Source organism: Oryctolagus cuniculus, chromosome 2 (assembly GCF_964237555.1).
Source record: "Oryctolagus cuniculus chromosome 2, mOryCun1.1, whole genome shotgun sequence".
In the NCBI taxonomy this organism is placed as follows: domain Eukaryota; kingdom Metazoa; phylum Chordata; class Mammalia; order Lagomorpha; family Leporidae; genus Oryctolagus; species Oryctolagus cuniculus.
The window spans coordinates 114,709,027-114,728,453 of NC_091433.1; the positions used below are offsets into that span (position 1 = coordinate 114,709,027).

The window sequence follows — 19,427 nt, forward strand, 5'->3', positions numbered from 1 at the left end:
AGAGATGTGGTAAACAGATCTGAGGTTGCTGGTTGTTTAGGGTGAGGAGGGGAGGAGCAGGCAGAGTGCTGAGGATTTGGGGGCAGTGAACGATCCTGTAGGATTCTATAATGGTAGACGGGTGTCATTATGCACTTGACCAGACCATGGACTGGACAACACGTCCCCAGTGAACCACAATTTAAGCCTTGGACTCCAGGTAATAACAACAGATCCATCTTGGTGTATCTCTTATTTACAAAAGTAAACACCCAACTTAAACTCCACTCGTCAATATTACTACTAATAAGTATCAGTGGGCAGGACACATTCAAGAATAGTTCTATTTTCTGGTTGAGACCATGATTTTCAAATGTGTTGTTTGGCTGAACTCTTCTTATTCTTCAGGTGCCTTCTTGTCTAAAGTAAATCGACTTGATTCAACTGCATGTGGCCAGCATTCCCTTTATGAAGCCAAAAGTGGTTATGAAGTCACGTGTGATACAGGCTTTTCTTTCTTTCTTTGTTGCTTTTTTTTTAAAATTTATTTCTTTAGTTGAAAGACAGAATTAAAGAGAGACAGAGAGAGAGGTCTTCCATCTGCTGGTTCACTCCCTAAATGGCCGCAACTGCTGGAGCTGGACTGACCCAAAGCCAGGAACCAGGAGATTCTTCCAGGGTACAGAGTGGGTACAGGGGCCCAGGGACTTGGCCATCTGCTGCTTTCCCAAGCACATTAGCAGGGAGCTGGACTGGCAGTGGAGCAGCAGGGGCTCAAACCAGCACCATTGTAGGATGCCAGCATTTCTGGGTGGCAGCTTTACCCACTATGCCACAGCACTGGCCCTGGGATAGAGAGGTTTCTCTACGATGTTCCTTCTTTGGCCAGATCCAGAACATTACATGTAATCCTTTTACTTTGGCAAAGGATGCCGTCACTATACACTCAGGCCATGTCTCCTACCAAGTTCGGTGTGTTATGGAGGGCATGTGACACAAAACGTGCTTCTGAATTTTTGACCAAAATTCTGTCCCATTCCTCTTTATATAACCAATCACACCGGTGTCACTGTCATAGACTCGCCTTTGACAATCTTTTAAATCAAAGTATAAGTGGGATCTTTTTTAGATTTATTTATTAATTCAAAAGGCAGAGTGACAGAGAAGGAGAGAGGGAGAGGAGCCAGGAACTTCTCTGGGTCTCCCACATGGGTGGCAGGGGCCAAGCAGTTGAGCCATCTTCAGTGACTTCCCTGGCACATTAGCAGGGAGCCAGATCAGATGGGAGCTGGTGCCCCACCCTGGGGGGCTTAACGTGCTGCCTTGCAGGTTCACACAGGCCTGCAAGTAGTTTCTTCTCTCGATTCTTTCCTTAAGTCACATCAGGGCTGAGACCAGTTAAATATGCAAGCACACTTCATCTAGACCCTCATGTTTACAAATTTTTAGAAATAGGAAGCAAAATTGCAAAATGTTCCTCAGCTGCTACTGTAAATACTACATTGATTTCTTCTTATTTTTAAAGAGATATATTTATTTATTTGAAAGTCAGAGTTACACAGAGAGAGGAGGAGAGGCAGAGAGAGAGAGAGAGGTCTTCCATCTGCTGGTTTACTCCCTAGCTGATAACAACCGCCGGAGCTGTGCTGATCCGAAGCCAGGAGCCAGGAGCTTCTTCCGGGTCTTGCATGTGGGTGCAGGGGCCCAAGGCCTTGAGCCATCTTCTACTGCTTTCCCAGGCCACAGCAGAGAGCTGCATCAGAAGTGGAGTGGCGGGACATGAACTGGCACCCATATGGAATGCCAGCATTGCAGGTGGTGGCTTTACTTGCTACACCACAGTGTCACATTCCTCTTCTTCTTCTTCTTCTTTTTTTTTTTTTAGTGTTTATATTTATCCTTATCTACTTGAGAGGCAGAGGGAGATACCTTTGTCTCTCTCAGCTCTGTCCCAGCTGCCCCACTCCCTGCTAATGCACCTGGGAAAGCAGCAGAAGATGGGCCAAGTGCTAGGCCCGCGCACCCGCTGGGAGACCTGGAAGAAGCTCCAGGCTCCTGGCTTCAGCCTGGCCCAGCCCTCGTTGTTGCAGCCATTCAGGGAGTGAACCAGCAGATAGAAGCCCTCTCTCTCTGTGTTTCTCCCTCACACTCTGTAATTCTGCCTATCAACTAAATGAATAAATCTTAAAAAGAAAGAAAGAAAGAAAGAAAGAAAGAAAGAAAGAAAGAAAGAAAGAAGAAAGAAAGAAAGAAAGAAAGAAAGAAAGAAAGAAAGAAAGAAAGAATCTAAGTCGAAACCCAAGCAATCAGAAGACCTGGACTGAGCTCCTGTTCACTCCTGGGAACATTTGAGGAGTGAACCAGTGGGTGGGAGTGTGCTCTCTCTCTCTCCCCTCTGGCTCTCCAAGAAAAAAAGTGTGGCTCTGCATTTGCAAAATCCCAGCTCACTGCAAGGGGAGGTCTGGGTCTACAGCTGATGGAAATCCTCTCGTAGAGGGTCCCACCAACACAGAGACGGCCTTTGCACGCTTCCTGGTGTGCAGATCTGCTGCTTATTTGCTCAAGTGCAGACACATGATGCACCAGGCGCATCCAGGAGCGGCCATGCCCCGGGGAGCTGTTGCAACCTCAACTTTGCAAGAGAGCTTCAGGCTGAAGATACAGATTTAGAGATCCACTTGCACAGGAGAGAGGAGGCTACGACGGAACAGAAAGGAGATGGGAAGGGCAATGTCTCTGAGCGGGCTGGGGGTGGAAGCCGTCTGTGGCATCAGCTCGCTAGGCAAGTCAGAATCCTGAGGAGAGGGTAAGGCTGCTGGGATCAGAATCTGGGAAGGAAGGAGCGCATGTTCCCCAAGATGTGCAACTGGGGGCAGGGGCATGGGCATTTGCCGCCCAGCGTGCCTGCATCCCAGAGTGGAGTGCCTGGTCAAGTCCTGACGCCTCTGCTTCCAGTCTGGCTTCCCGCTAATGTGCACCCTGGGAGGCAGCAGGGGATGGCTCAGGTACTTGGGTCCTTGCCAGCCAGGAGGGGAGACTGGGATTGAGTTCCAGGCTCCCCATGAACCAGCACATAGAAGATCTTGCTCTCTGTCTCTTTACCTTTCAAGTGAAAATGACTAATAAGTTTTATTTAAATAAAGGAATTGGGGAAAGAATGTCTAGGGGGACAATAACAACATCAGCAGCAATAACCACCATCCAGACGATGGACAAAACTCGTGTTTCTTCTACTTTCCTTTGTTCGGAGAAATCAGCATTTTGTGCTCAGAGCTTGGACACACTGGGGGTAGAAATTCTGCAGTCTGATGTAGCAGACATTGGGAAGCTGATCAAGGCGCAGCTGAACATCGGAGGGCTGACGCAGAACCCGCAGGGATTCTCAGCAGACTTGTATTCGGGACACCGTCTCAAACATGTCTGGGCTATTATCTAGGAAATGGCCAGCTTCTGAAGGAGCCCAGAGCCCACAGAGCGCAGACCCCCAGCGGCAGTTAGAGCGCATGTAGTGCTGGGCGCCCACTAGGGAGCTGAGCTGCCTCCCGTCTGTGGACCAGGAGATCCTGCGAGAATTCGGGAAAAACCTGGAGAAGCAAGCTGGGACCAGCAGTGTGGAACCTCCGGGACAATGTTCGCCTCGCGAGCAGCTGGAAACAGGCAGTGTTTCTGTTCCTTGTGTGAACTGCGCACTGTAGGCGTGGCGTCACTGACAGGACCCAGGAATGGAGTGAGGAAGAGCAGGCGGCGAGCCCGATCCGGACACCTAGGAGGAGCCCCGACCGCAGCCTGTGGAGCTCAGGTTCCGGGCTAGGAGGAAGAAGGGCATCCGATTTTAGCCAAGTCCAAGTTCCGGCTCTTTTAGGCGGCGGGGCTAGGCTGGGACCTGTTCAATGCTGCATGTCCTTGGAGGGATCACCCTGCCAACTGGGGCGAGATTTTAATACGCCTCCGCCCCCTCCCATTTGAGCGCTGTTCAAACGGACCAATGACAGCTGGCGACCCTCAGGTTGGCCCCACCGATTGGCCGGAGTTCGTCGTGCGCCTCTCCTTGTCACGCCTTTTGCCCCACCCCTTCAGACACAAGATGGTGGCGCCCAGAGGAGTAGGAGGTTGGGTTTGCGGAGACTGACTCCCTCTGGGCGCCACGCACAGCGCCAGGAACGGGACAGGGACCAGGTAGGGACAGGGACACCTGCGTTGCTGGACCAGCGCCCAGCCTACACCGCCCCCACACTGCCCCAGCCTGGGTCCCGGCCCCGACCCCGACCCCAGCCCCATCCTTTGCCACCCCTTCCCGGTCTCCTCCTCTGACCCATTGCCTGGCCTTGGGACACCACACTAGGCTTACAAGGCTGGGATGTCTCCTGGAGCCCAGCTTGCCTTCCCTTTAGAGATAAGTGGTCTCTTCCCTCCCAGCCACTCTGCCTTCCTAACCTCATCTGTGCTGGAGCTCCTGGCCAGCTTCATGCTTGTCAATCTCACTGGTCTGGCGGTGCTGGCCTGTGTGCTGGCAGTGACAGTGACCTTGTTGCACCCAGACCTCCCCCTCAGGCTGGCCACCTGGGCTCTCAGCCAGCTCCAGGCCCGCCCATCCTACCACTGGCTGCTGGAGGAAGTCTGGTGGGTGTCTTGCCTGGCACTGGGCTTGGATTGCAAAAGAGTACAGAAAGCACGATGCTTGTACGTATAATCTGCCCTCGGTACTCCAGCCTTGTCCAGGGCCTTGGTGTTTCCAACATAGTGAAAACTCCGACATTGGAAATCTGCCGCCCACCTTGCGGGCCGGGGCAGTGGTCCCTGCCTGTTGTAGGCGCTGGGCTCCACCACACCTATGGGGCGCTCAGCAGCTCCTTGCTCCCAAGCCTCACCTGTGCAGGCCTTTATCCCGATCCCCAGGGAAGAGCCCGACCATCCCCAAGAAAAAGCAAGCTCAGCAGAGAACGCCTACTCCCCACAGATTAAATGCATCCCAAACAGGATTCCAGCCCTCCTGGAGTCTTCAGGACTCCCGAGGATGGCGTCCCTGCCCCGCAGAAATGACTCACATAGGGTGCAGGTCGGGCCTCTCAAAAAGAGAAGGTGTAGGATAGATGCACCCCGCACCCGGCCCAGGGACACACCAAGTTTAACAGGGCACCGCCGCCATCGGATGGCAGCGTCCTCTCCACCGCCTGCCTGGAGCTCGGCCCGCAAAGCTAAGGACCAGGAGCCGGGACCGGGACCGCAGCCTGCGGGGCCGTCCCTGCCTGAGCGCCCCCACGCACAGGACCACCCCCGACCTCGGGCCTGCGCCTGTGGGCCTCAGGAATACAAAGCCTAGAGGGAGCCGGCCCGCAGCCCAAAGGGCGCCCCGCAGGATCCACAACACCCGCCAAGTCCACAGCAGCCCTGAGGAGAAGGGCGTCCAGGTGAGCCGCCCCCGCCGCCATTGCCCGACTTCCACCGCGGCCGAGGACGCGAGCCCGAGTGGCGGCCCCGAACCCTTTCAAAAGTAAAACATAAGAAATAAATTTAAAAAAAGAAGAAGGAGAAAGAAGGAACAAGTCATACCACAGCTCTTCGTGCAGCAGGGCTCTGGGCAGCCACATCACCTGTCTGAGGCTCGATTTCCCCACGCGTGGGGATCTGGGAACTCCCGTCACGGGCTCCTCCAGGAGTGACAGGAGCTCCTCCACGGAAGGAGCTTGGCGTCTGCTAAGTGCGCAAGAGACTGAAGCTGTGTCTTCCAGAGTTGGGGCTCAGGAAAGAGGGAGTTGTTTTAGGTGGGTATAGACCGCCACCTAGCGTCAGAGGGGAGATTGACAAGCTGTCATGATGACACTAAGGGTCTATAGAGGAATCATTTTTCTAGCATGACTAGCTCATGGAAAATGGAATCTAATGTTTATTTTGTGCAAGAGAAATTTTGAAGTTCATGAATAGTTTTCTTACAATGGACATAAAAAATTACCACCAAAACATTTTTTTCACCCAATTAAGCTCAAAATTTCAATTCTATTTTTCCACAAACGTTTTGAGGAACCTTCATATTTATGATCTTTCTGATATCAGTGTAGGAATCCTTTCTTCAAGGGCTATTTTTTTGACAGGCAGAGTGGACAGTGAGAGAGACAGAGAGAAAGGTCTTCCTTTGCCGTTGGTTCACCCTCCAGAGCCGCTATGTCCGGCGCACTGCACTGATCTGAAGGCAGGAGCCAGGTGCTTCTCCTGGTCTCCCATGGGGTGCAGGGCCCAAGGACTTGGGCCATCCTCCACTGCACTCCCGGGCCACAGCAGAGAGCTGGCCTGGAAGAGGGGCAACCGGGACAGAATCCGGCGCCCTGACCGGGACTAGAACCTGGTGTGCCGGCACCGCAGGCTGAGGATTAGCCTCTGAGTTCCAATTTCTTTACCATTTGTTTTCCTAATTTCATAGGGTCTCTTTTTACCTCCAAAATGGGCATCAATGTAGGCATTTTTAAAACAGATTTATTTACTTACTTGAAAGAGTACAGAGAGGAAGAGGCAGAGAGAGAGACAGAGGGAGAGAGGGAGAGAGGGAGAGAGGACTTCCATCCGCTGGTTCACTCCCCAATTGGCTAAAATGGCTGGAGTTGCACTGATGCAAAGACAAAAGCCAGGAGCTTCTTCTGGATCCCCCATGAGGGTGCAGGGGCCCAAGGACTTGGCCATCTTCTACTGCTTTCCCAGGCCATAGCAGATCTGGACTGGAAGTGGAGCAGCTGGGATGTGAACCGGCCCCCATATGGGATGTCGGAACTGCAGGCAGTGGCCTTTCATGCTGCTCCACAGTCCCAGCCTCTAACTGAGGTATTCTTTTCAAAAATAAACCTTTTATTTAAGGAACACAAATTTCATATGTACAACTTTAGGAATATAGTGATTGTTCCAACCATAACCACTCTCCCACCCACCCAATTGAGGCATTTTAAGGTCAATGGGTATTCACCATATTATCCTTTGCTTTTTAAAAGGAAGTCATGAGAAGAAGAAAAAAGCAAAGCCCTGGACAATACAGGAACCTCTGTAGATGATTATTTATTGATTGATTATCATTTCATTTTATTCGAAAGGCAGAGAGGCAGAGATCTTCCATCCACTGGTTCACTCACCAAATGCCTGCAACCATCAGGACTGTGCCAGGCTGAAGCCAGGAGCCTAGAACTCAATCCCATTCTCTGGTGTGGAAAGACTCAAGTACTTGAGCCATCATCTGCTGCCAGGGAGATGATTAGCTGGAAGCTGAACTGGAATCAGAGCCAATGCTTGAAGCCATGGACTCTGGGATGGGATGTGGGCATCCCAGACAGCAACTCACCACTGCACCACACACCTGCCCCTCCCCCAGCCTCAAAAACACCTTTTGAAAGACGCCCTCCACCCTATGAGGTAATGGCTCACCTAGATATAAAGAAATAAACAAGGAAGGGGACACATGGCTTTGCTCTTTGAAAATAAAGATCTCAGTCGATTCCAAGCCCCAAGACCCTTCTTGTTCAGCGCAAACCACTGGGCCCCTGATCCTTGTGCAGTCAGCACCCCCTGGCTTCAGCAGGAGATGACCTCCAGGGTATTCTGGGAAGGTCCCAGGAGGACACTTTGTGGGAGGCCCTAGTGGACACCTGAACTGTCTCTCAGCTCCTTGTCTAGGCAGCATTCAACAGGAAGAGCAAACTCCAGAGAAGTCTTGGTTCCAGTTTAAACGTTAAAGGTGGAAACGAGCTCAGTTTTCACCTGCAGCTGGTTCAGAGCTGACTTGTGAGGCGAAAGCAGCCCACGGAGGGTGCAAACAGAAGGGGAAACGTCCGCCCCTCTCTCTACCCCTTTCTGCAGTCCTTCAGCCCCTTGAAGAAAGTCTGGGAGGCGCCCCTTTCAGTTCTGGGTAAAGCAGAGTGGATTCAATGCCAGGAGCATCCTGGTCCTGCAGATGGAACCCTCCCAAGATCCGTAAGAGACCCTTGGACACAGCGCGTGCCACCGTGGCACAACCTTCAACCTCACAGAGCATGGAAGGAGGCGCGGTGCAGGACACTGAGCAGAAAATCAAGCAGTTCTCGCGGGATCAGTGCTGCCAAAATGAGCTGGTTCTTGACCTGGAAGTCAGGGTTCTGCTGTGGTGAAGGTGAGCACTGGATGATCCTGGGGTCAAATCCCAGCTCTGCGCCCGTGTGACTGTGGGATCTCAGAAGATGAGTCATCTCTCTCTGAGCCTCAGCCCCCTCTTGTTTAAGCCAAATTTGTTAGAAGCTGTAAACGGAATAAAGTATGGAAAAGTGCTCTGAAGCAGTAAATCACTGTGTAAATAAGAAAACTGTTGCTGATGATGGTGATGGTGATGATTTGGGATCCAGCTCTCCAACTGTCAGGGAGTCGGGTGGATTATGAAAAGCATCTTGTCTCTCTAAAATGCATGCTTTTTGTTTCCTGTTCCAGAAACCTCACTTTACCCCCAAAATCATAAAGGTAATTTCCTTTATCTATCTTGTCTAAAATGCTGCCGGCTGATCATGTTAGAAACTGCCCTGCAGTTAGGTAATACCAGAAGGTACTCTATGCATTGAATGGGTCTTTGGGAGCTGGCCACGTAATTCAATGTCTACTTACAGCATGGTTTCTTCTGAGAAAGTACTAAATTATAAATCCACTTTTAATGCATCGGTCTAAACAAAAAATGCATTGACATACATCTAAATATTCTTCATTTCGCTAGAATAAAGGACATCTAACCTAAGTAAGTCAGACTTTAACTGGGAGTGGTACTGCCTACCAAGGATGAGACCAAAAAGGAAAGACACACAGTTGTTGTTGTTTAAGATTTATTTTAATTATTTGAAAGGCAGAGTTACAGAGAAAGAGAGGGAGAGACAGAAAGAAAGGGATCTTCCACCCACTGGTTCACTCCCACAAATGACCTCGATGGCCAGGGCTGGGCCAGGCTAATGCCAGGAACCAGGTCTTCCATGGGGATGCAGGTGCTGACTCACTTGGTCCATCTTCTGCTGCTTTCCCAGGCACATTAGCAGGGAGCTGGATGGAAAAGGAGCAGCCGAGACAGGAGCTGGCATCCACATGGAATGCTAGCGTCACAGGTGGTGGCTTTACTTGCTATGCCACAACACCAGCCCCGAGACACACAGCTCTTATTAAAAAGTAAATAAATCTAAATAAAGATCTGAAACCAAAGGTGCAAGAGTGTTATCAGCAAAGCATGAGCTTCGAAACAGAAATCCAGAAGCTCTTGTAGTTGTTCCAAAAGATGCAACTTGTTCTTCAGGACCCTGATTCTTGGACTCTTCTGAGCTTATTACACCTCTGCTCCAGGGCTGCATCAGCAGTTTTGCTTTCAGGATCTGAAATTTTAAAAGGGAATCCTCATCAGAACCAGAGCTGGAATGCAGGATCTCTTAAGCATGAGTGTGAGCGTTGTCCATGCATTGTGTATTGCTGTAGCATATTACCCCAGACGCAATAACTGCTGCTGGACAGAAATGTACTTGGCTTCCAGCTCTAGAGGCTCACATGTCCAAGCTCCTGGGAGCAGCATTTGGCAAGGATCTTGGTGGTGCATCACCCATGGTGGAAGGCAGATGGACAGGAAAGCGTGGGAGCCAGCAGACAAGGGGAGTTAGCAGACACAAGAGGTCTTCTCACTTGGGGTGTCACTCAACAGGCTCGACTGAAGTTGCTCAAAGGAGAGTTTACTGATTTGTGGCATGTGAAGGAGACAATATGAAGGTCCAGTTCCTAAAAGAAGCTGCCTCCCCAGAGGCAGTTTGCCAGGGTTTGTTTTGGGATTTTTGTCAATCTCCCCTCTGACGCTAGGTGGCGGTCTATACCCACCTAAAACAACTCCCTCTTTTCCTGCGGCTGAGAACACCTGGAAGGCCACCGCCAACCCCATCAACCCCCTCGGTTGAACTGACTCGCCAAGATGATAATTCCATTGCTCCCATACCTACTGGCCATCATCCAGATGAGTAGAGGGAAGAATCATCACCAGCCAATTAACCTGACTTGGGAAGAGGAAAGGAGGGAGCCTCAGAGGAGTCACCCTGGCCCCTTCCACCTGACCCTGCAGGACCTTCAAGCCTGGCTGCTCTGAGAATCACTCTCAGCAGATGGGGCCCAGGAGGGGCAGCTGGGACAGCCCAGCCTCACACTTCTGCTTTCCTGGGGGGTTATTTTTAGGGCTTGTATCACTGTGGAATCAGCACTACTACTATAACCGCCTAGACAATAGTAAGTGGCAGCATCGTCACACTGCACACCGCTGATGGTGAGAGTGAACTGTGTCCCAGATCCACTGCCTTTGAACCTATTTGGGACCCCAGATGCCAGAGTGGATGCCAGATAGATCAGGAGCTTGGGAGGCTGCCCTGGTTTCTGCTGATACCAAGATAGCCAGTTGTTACTATTAACACTCTGACTGAACTGGCTATTGATGGTGACTGTGCCTCCCACAGATGAAGACACAGGGGATGGAGTATGGGTCAGCACGGCTTGGGCAAATGTGGCACCTGAGGAGGGAAACAGAGACACAGAGACCACACTCATCCTCCAGCTGACCCAGCTCAAACCAGGGCTGCACAAGTTTGCCTGCAGTGCACATGCTTCTACCGGGAGACATCACATCCCAGAGTCACTGAGGGACACTTTCAAATACTTTAAATGACCTGGAAGACAAGATAGCATTATCTATTCATGATTACATTGGGATTCTGGAGGAGAAAGTCGCTTTTCCAATGAATAGTGAACACTTTAAGGCTGAGGTCAGTGTCTTTACCTGTTTGTCCTCTGATGCCCTCACACCGTCCCCTCGAGGCAGACCACCGCACCAGGGAGATGGTCTCTGAGAGATGAAACTTCTGTCCCACACTCAGCTCTGAAACTGATCAGAATAAGCATCCTCAGAATAAGCGGCTGCCAGAAAGAGACCAGGACTCAGAAGGAGAATGCAGGTGCTTAGAGGAGAGATCACACTTGTGCGCTCTCTCATCTGCAGCCAGAGTTCTGAGTCAAGGATGCAAGAGGAAAACAGAAGTTTGAGTTTCAAGGAATCTCCATAGTTCTGAGAAACATCCAGAAAAATAACTTTGCTTGCTCCCCTGTCCAGAAATGTTCACATTTTTTTTTTAAGAAATCCGGAGAAGGGGCCAGCGCTGTGGCTCAGAGGGTTAAAGCACTGGCCTGAAGTGGCAGCATCCCATATGGGCACTGGTTCTAGCCCTGCCTGCTCTCCTCTGATCCAGCACTCCTCTAAGGCCAGAAATAGCGGTAGAAGATGGTCCAAGTCCTTGGGCCCCTGCACCCATGTGGGAGACCCGAAAGAAGCTCATGTTTCCTGTCTTTGGATCAGTGCAGCTCCGGCAATTGCAGCCATCTAGAGTATGAACCACTGTGTGGAAACCTGTCTCTCTCTCTCTCTCTCTCTGTCTATGCCTCTCACTGTAAACTGACTTTCAAATAAAATAAAAAAGAATGAAATCCGGAGAGGAGGGAAGGCTGGCATCATGGCACAAGGATAAGGCTGCCACTTGCAATGCCAGCAGCCTACATCAGAGACTGGGTTGAATCCCCACTGCTCCACTTCTGATCCCTATTTCTGCTAATGCACACCCTGAGAGGCAGCAGAAAATGGCCCAAGTTCTTGGATTCCTTTCCCACAGGGGAGACCAGGGGCAGTTCTGGCTCTGGGCTTCTGTTTGGCCAGGAACTCACTGTTACAGCCATTTGTCGATAGACAAGCTTACAGAACTCCCCACTCCCTCCCGGCTTTGCCTCTCTCCAATGCCCAGTCTTACAAGTAAATAAATATGTTGAAACATGGAAAATGTTATCATTTATAAAAATTATCTAAATTATATTTATTAAAAATAAGTATTCACCACAGTACAAAACACCCTGCTAAAACTGGGATCTAGGGTTTTTTTAAGATTTATTTCATTTATTTGAAAGAGTTACAGAGAGAAGTCAAGACAGAAAGAGAGGGCTTCCATCTGCTGGTTCACTCCCCAAATGGCTGCAATGGCCAGAGCTGATTCGATCCCAATCCAGGAGCCAGGAGCTTTTTCTGGGTCTCCCATCTGGGTTCAGGGGCCCAGAGACTTAGGCCATCTTCTATTGCTATGCCAGCCCATAGCAGAGAGCTGGATTAAAAGAGGAGCATCTGAGACTTGAGTCCACGCCATATGGAATGCCGGTGCTTCAGGCCATAACTTTAACCTGCTGTGCCGCAGTGCTGTGGGCTCTATTATTTTTACATCCAGTGTCTGGCACTGATTCTTCCACTGACCTCTGTGTTGGCTGGTTTCATGCTACAGCAATTTGAGAAATTTAAGAAGCTTTTTCCTCAATGGAAGGACTATTTGGCCATCTGACCATTACTGAGACTACAATTAGTGTATCTTTTCAGGAGACACAGTGTGGAACTGCCCGATTCGTCCCCTCTGCCTCTAACTCTGCCTCTGCCCGAGACAGCAGGATGCACTAGGTGGACCTGGACACCCACTGACCACGTGCCCCCAGCAATGGCAGTGTCCAGGGAGGATCTCACTTGAGGCACATGGGAGCAGGTATGAAACATATGCTTGCTTATTTGCCCTGATCACTAAAAAAAGATCTATGAGATAAGGAGTTCTATTCAATTTCTTTCCATTTATTCTACATCAACAAAAGATTGTGATACTATCAGTCGTGTACCATTTGTACACACAATGAAGCCACTATTGTTTCATTTCGATGAGAATTGTCTATCTGATTTTGCATTGAATGAAAAACTGTCCTATCAGGGATTGAAAGCTGATGTGATTCCATCATGGACTCCCAGGGGCGCTAGTGCACCTCAGGTCTGGTAGTGACAGAGGGACTGGGAGGATTGAGACTCACAGCCTTGTGTAGATCCTGGAGGAACAGTGTTTTTTCTGCTCGCTCCTTGTGGAATTCTTTGTTTACCAGAAGGTTAAGCTGGTGGGAATAAATTGAACGTATGTCCAAGTAAAACTTAAAGGTAAAAGAGAGGAGGGTGGAGGTGAGGAAGAAGGGGGGACATGGTGGGAAGTAACATTATGCTCTCGCAACTGTGGATAGGACGGGCTGGGCTTGTGCAGTGGGTAAAGCCACTGCGTTCAGCACCAGCATCCCACATGAGCACTGGTGGGAGCCCTGGCTGCTCCACTTCCAAACGAGCTCCCTGCTACTGGCCTGGGAAAGCACCAGCGGGTGGAACAAGTGCTTCAGCCCTGGCACCCTGGCTTTGAATAATCAGACAGAATAATTGGTTTCCTTTAGAACAATAGGGACATGGTCACATCTGTGCTTCTGCCGCCAAGGAGGAGGAAAGGAGGGAGCCTCAGAGAAGTCAGCCTGGCTCCTTCAAACAGACCCTGCAGGACCTTCAAGCCTGGCTGCTCTATGAATCACTCTCAGCAGATGGGGCCCAGGAGGAGCAGCTGGGACAGCCCAGCCTCACACTTCTGCTTTCCTGGATGGTTTTTGTTAGGGCTTGTATCACTGTGGTACCAACCACTACTATGATAACTGCCTTGACAGTAGTAAGTGGCAGCATCGTCACACTGCACGTCGCTGATGGTGAGAGTGAACTGTGTCCCAGATCCACTGCCTTTGAACCGCGATGGGACCCCAGATGCCAGAGTGGATGCATCATAGATCAAGAGCTTGGGAGGCTGCCCTGGTTTCTGCTGATACCAGGATAAGATGTTGTTACTATAAAAACTCTCACTGGTCTGGCAATTGATGGTGACTGTGCCTCCCACAGCTGCAGACACGGAGGATGGAGTCTGGGTTGGCCCTTGGGCAAATGTGACACCTGAGGAGGGAAACAGAAACACAGACACCACACTCATCCTCACATTCTAGAGGACGCTCCTGCAGTGACGGGCAGCCCTGGCCACACTGCCCGAGGCCGTTCCTGCTGCTGGCCTTCCTTACCTGGGAGCCAGAGCAGCAGGAGCCCCAACAGCTGAGTGGGGGCCCTCGTGTCCATACTGGGTCCTGCCTGGCACTGCCTCCTGCATGGGGTGGGAGCAGCCTGCTCTTAAATGCCCAGAGAGGTGGGCGGTGCTCTGGGGACATGCAAATGAGCAGGGGCGGGGCAGGGCTGTGCCCAGCTGAAGGGCCCAGTGCAGCTCAGAGCTCAGCCCAGGGGCTGTGTCTCCAGCTGTCCCAGCTCAGACCAGGGCGTCACAAGTGTATCTTCAGTGTGCATGCTTTTACCGGAAGATGTCACCTCCCAAAGTCACTGAAGGACATTGCCAACCCTTTAAGTGAACTGAACTACCTGATGGTGTAATATATTCATGGTTAGGTGGGGATCTGTAGCAGAAAGTCCTTTCTCTAGAGAACACCTGGTCACACCTTGGGAGGTGCAGTCAGTGTCTTTTCCCTTTTTGAGTGAGTGGCTGGGCTCTGATATCCTCCCAATGGCACTGTGTTCTCACGTGGGGTCCATTCTACAGCACACAGAGTACAGCTAACTGTAAGCTGAGCGAGCACACAGTGCCTCTGAGAGAGAATCTGTTGGGTAAGTATCTTGATGACCTCCTGTCAATGTGGGTATGTGACAGCCACAGGGTCAGCTATCAAACACAAGAGGGGAGGAGGAGGCTTCTATTGGTTGATCTGTTTCGGCACGGAGGGGAGAAATTGGCATTGCAGGGACATGAGAGGTAGGATTGAGTGGAGGGATGAGAAGGGACGGAGGAGGAGAGGAAGGAGTCTGGGATGCAGAGGAGGCCCTGCCCCACACTGACATGCAGTCCCCTGGGGTTGAGGAGGCTCTGAGAGAATGGCAGTTGGGGGCACAGCTGCAGGAGGGACTGATGGCAGATTTGTGTCCCCGTGGAGTGAGGCGGAGGTAGTGAGGAGCTGTGTGTTCTACCCTATCCTGGGCTTGATCCTGTATTATTATTATTATTATTATTATTATTATTTTGGACAGGCAGAGTTAGACAGTGAGAGAGAGATATGTAGAGAGAAAGGTCTTCCTTCTGTTGGTTCACCCCCCAAATGGCTGCTACGTCTGGTGTGCTGCGCCAGGTTCAAGGAGCCAGGAGCCAGGAGCTTTCTTCAGCTCTCGTATGCAGGTTAAGAGCCCAAGCACTTGGGCCATCTTCTACTGCTTTCCCAGGCCACAGCAGAGAGCCGGATCTGAGGAAGCAGCCAGGACTTGAAACAGCACCCATATGGGATGCCGGCACTGCAGACAGTGGCTTGACCTGCTAGGTCACAAAGCCGGCACCCTGGGCACTGATTCTTCCACTGACCTGTGTGTTGGCTGGTTTCATTCCTCAGTAATTTCAGGAATTTAAAACCTTTTTCCTCAATGAAAGGTCAGTTTGGCCATCTGACCATTACTGAGACTACAGTTAGTTTATTTTTTCATGGAACACAAATATTGAACTGCACGATAAGATCCCTCTGCCTCTGCCTCTGCCCCCAACACAGGAGGATGCACTACGTGGACCTGGACACCCACTGCCCGCTTGCCCCGAGCAATGGCAGTCCTCCTGGGGAGGAATCTCGCGTGGAGCAGAGTGGGAGCAGGTGTAGAACGTTATATGTTTGTTTCTTATCTGCCCTGCCCACAAAATGAGAGATCTATGAGATGAAGGGCTCTGCTCAACTTTTTACAATTATTCTATGCCTAGGAGACTGTGATACTGTTAGTCATGTGCAGTTCTGAGAAACAATGAAGCTACTATTGATTCAAATCGATGAGAATTTTCTATTTGATTTTGGACTGCATGAAGAATTGCTCAATAAGGGATTGAAAACTGTCGCGATTCCACCTGTGACCCCCAGGGGGAGCCAGTGCACCTCAGGTCTGGTAGTTTCAAAGGGTTTGGGAGGATTGAAACTCGCAGCCTTCAACCGTCAGGACAGGAGCTGATCAAGTCACTGACGGTTGATGTACAATGTAATACTTTATTCATTTTAGTATTTTTTTTGTTCTAGTACCATTGGTTGAACTCTGTAATTAACACACAATTATTCTTAGGTGTTTAAATTTTAACTGAAAAGTGATCCCTGTTAGGCATTTGGAAAACATTATGCTGAGTGAAATAAGCCAATCCCAAAGGGACAAATACCACTTGTTCTCCTTGATAGGTGACAACTAACTGAGCACCAAAAAGGAAACCTGTTAAAGTGAAATGAACACCATGAGAAACGGTGACTTGATCAGCCCTCACCCTGACTGTTGATGAGCAACTTAATATGTTATCCCTCTTAGTATTTTTTTGTTTGTTCTACTTAATACTTTTGGTTGAATACTGTAATCAATACACAATTCCTCTTAAGTGCTGAAACTTAACTGAAAAGTGATCGCTGTTAAATATAAGAGTGGGAGTAAGAGAGGGAAGAGATGTGCAATTCGGGACATGCTCAGGCTGACTTACCTCAAACAGTAGAGTTAGAAACATACCAGGGGATTCCAATTCAGTCCCATCAAGGTGGCATGTACCAATGCCATCTCACTAGTCCCAGTGATCAATTTCTGTTCACAATTGATCATAATGATAGGACTAAGAACCAAAGGGATCACATAAAGAAGAATAGTGTCTGCAAATACTAGCTGATAGAATAAAAATGGGAGAGAATGATCCAACATGGGAAGTGAGATACACAGCAGACCCATAGAATGGCAGATGTCCTAAACAGCACTCTGGCCTCAGAATCAGCCCTTAAGGCATGCAGATCCGGTTGAAATGCCCATGAGAGTATTTCAGGCATGGAAAGCCAAGACACTCTGGAGAAAAAAAAAACCTAAATGAAAGATCTCTGGAGTGAGATCCCAGTGGAAAGAACGGGTCATCAAAGAGGGAGGTACCTTTCTCTGAAGGGAGGAGAGAACTTCCACTTTGACCATGGCCTTGTCTAAATATGATCAGAGTCAGTGAACTCAGGGGGCTTCCATAGCCTTGGCAGCTCATGACAAGAGCCTAGGGTGATTACTGATGCCATAAACAAGAGTGTCAGTTTGTTAAGTCAACAACAGGAGTCACTGTGCACTTACTGCTCATGTAGGATCTTTGTCCTTAGTGTGCTGTACATTGAGATTTAATGCTATAACTAGTACTCAAACAGTATTTTTCACTTTATGTTTCTGTGTGGGAGCAAACTGTAGAAATTTTTACTTAATGTATGCTAAACTGATCTTTTGTATATAAAGAGAATCGAAAATGAATCTTGATGTGAATGGAAGGGGAGAGGGAGTGGGAAAGGGGAGGGTTGTGGGTGGGAGGGACGTTATGGGGGCGGGGGAAGCCATTGTAATCCATAAGCTGTACTTTGGGAATTTGTATTCATTAAATAAAAGTTAAAAAAAAAGACACTCACAGCCTTGTCTAGACTCTTGAGGAAAAGTGGTTTTCTGCTCACTCATCGCTGAGCTCTTTGTTTACTGGAAGGTTAAGCTGGTGGTAATAAATTGAACGTGTGTCCATGTAAAACTTAAAAGAAAAAGAAGAGGAGTGAGGATGGGAGTAAGGATCTGGTGGGATGTTGCATTATGCTCTCGCAACAGTGGATATGATTGCGGGCTTTGTGTAGTGGTTACAATGACCAAAGTCAGCACCAGCATCCACATGGGCACCAGTGGGAGTCCTGGCTGCTCCACTTCCAATCCAGCTCCCTGCTTGGCCTGGGAAAGCTCCTGTAGATGGCTCCAATGTTGGAGTCCTGGCACCCATGTGGGAGACCTGAGAGAAGCTCAGAAACTGTGTGTGTGGGGCTGTGTGTGTGTGTAAAACACAGAATTTCAAACAGAAAATACATTTTTAAATAACAGTAGATATGAAATTGGTTTCTTTCCTAAAATTTTATAATCACCTGTATTTACAGTATTTTCCCTTGTAATACTTATAGTGTTCTCTCTTTCGTTCCATGAATCTCAAATGATGCTCTAGCTTAAAATACTTGTAAAGAATAATTGCCCTCCTTAAAACAGTAGGGACATGGTCATGTGTGTGCTGCTGCCACCAAGGAGGAGGAAAGGAGGGAGCCTCAGAGGAGTCACCCTGGCCCCTTCCACCTGACCCTGCAGGACCTTCAAGCCTGGCTGCTCTGAGAATCTCTCTCAGCAGATGGGGCCAGGAGGAGCAGCTGGGGCAGCCCAGCCTCACACTTCTGCTTTCCTGGGGGGTTTTTGTTAGGGCTTGTATCACTGTGGTATCAGCATCATCATCATAACCGCCTAGACAGTAGTAAGTGGCAGCATCGTCACACTGCACGCCGCTGATGGTGAGAGTGAACTGTGTCCCAGATCCACTGCCGCTGAACCTATCTGGGACCCCAGATGCCAGTTTGGATGCCCTGTAGATCAGGATCTTAGGAGGCTGCCCTGGTTTCTGCTGATACCAGGCTAAGTAGTTGTTATAATAAAGACTCTGACTGGCCTGGCAATTGATGGTGACTGTGCCTTCCACAGCTGCAGACACGGGTGATGGTGTCTGGGTCAGCACGGCTGCAAATGTGGCACCTGAGAAGGGAAACAGAACACAGAGACCACACTCATCCTCACGTTCTTAGAGGATGCTCCTGCAGAGACGGGCAGTCCTGGACACACTGCCCGAGCCCGTTCCTGCTGCTGGCCTTCCTTACCTGGGATCCAGAGCAGCAGGAGCCCCAGCAGCTGAGTGGGGGCCCTCGTGTCCATGCTGGGTCCTGCCTGGCACTGCCTCCTGCATGGGGTGGGAGCAGCCTGCTCCTAAATGCCCAGAGAGGTGGGCGGTGCTCTGGGGACATGCAAATGAGCAGGGGCGTGTCAGGGCTTTGTCCAGCTGAAGGGCCCAGGGCAGCTCAGAACTCACCCAGGGGCTGTCTCCAGCTGTCCCAGCTCAGACCAGGGCTGCACAAGTTTGCCTGTACTGCACATGTTTCTACCAGGAGACATCACAACCCAAAGTCACTGAGGGACAGTTGCAAACACTTTAAGTGAACTGGAGGACAATATGGTGTAATGTATTCATGGTTATTGGGATTTTGGAGGAGAAAACCCATTTTATAGGGAATACTGAGTTACACCTTAAAGCTGATTTCATTGTTTTTACCTGTTTGTTTTCTGATGCCCTCCCATTGTCCCCTCACGGCAGCCCGCTGCACCAGGGAGATGGTCTCTGAGAGACGAGACTTCTGTCTCACACTCACCTCTGTACTGACTCAGAATAAACATCCTCAGAAAAAGTGACTGCCAGAGAGAGAGCAGGACTCAGAAGGAGAACGCAGGTGCTTAGAGGAGAGATCACACAGGTGGGCTCTCCCATCTGCAGCCAGAGTTCTGAGTCAAGGATGCAGGAGGAAAACAGAAGTGCGAGTTCAAGGAGTCACCAGAGGTCTGAGGAACATCAGAAGAGGCCAAGGCCACTCTGGCTGTCTGCAAGGTCTCAGCAGGAGTCTGTCTCCGTGGGTGTGAGAACCATAAGCTGCAGTCC

The 19,427-nt window shown here is 50.0% G+C and overlaps 1 gene segment (V, D, J or C); it reads right to left on the reverse strand.

Annotated features, from left to right (window-relative positions):
- Positions 1-17,372: 17,372 nt before the first annotated feature.
- On the reverse strand, positions 17,373-18,675 carry LOC108176161 (Ig kappa chain V region 2717-like). The segment is given in 3 exon segments: positions 17,373-17,447; positions 18,120-18,475; positions 18,598-18,675. Coding segments are annotated over 3 exon segments (486 nt in total).
- Between the last annotated feature and the right edge of the window lie 752 nt (positions 18,676-19,427).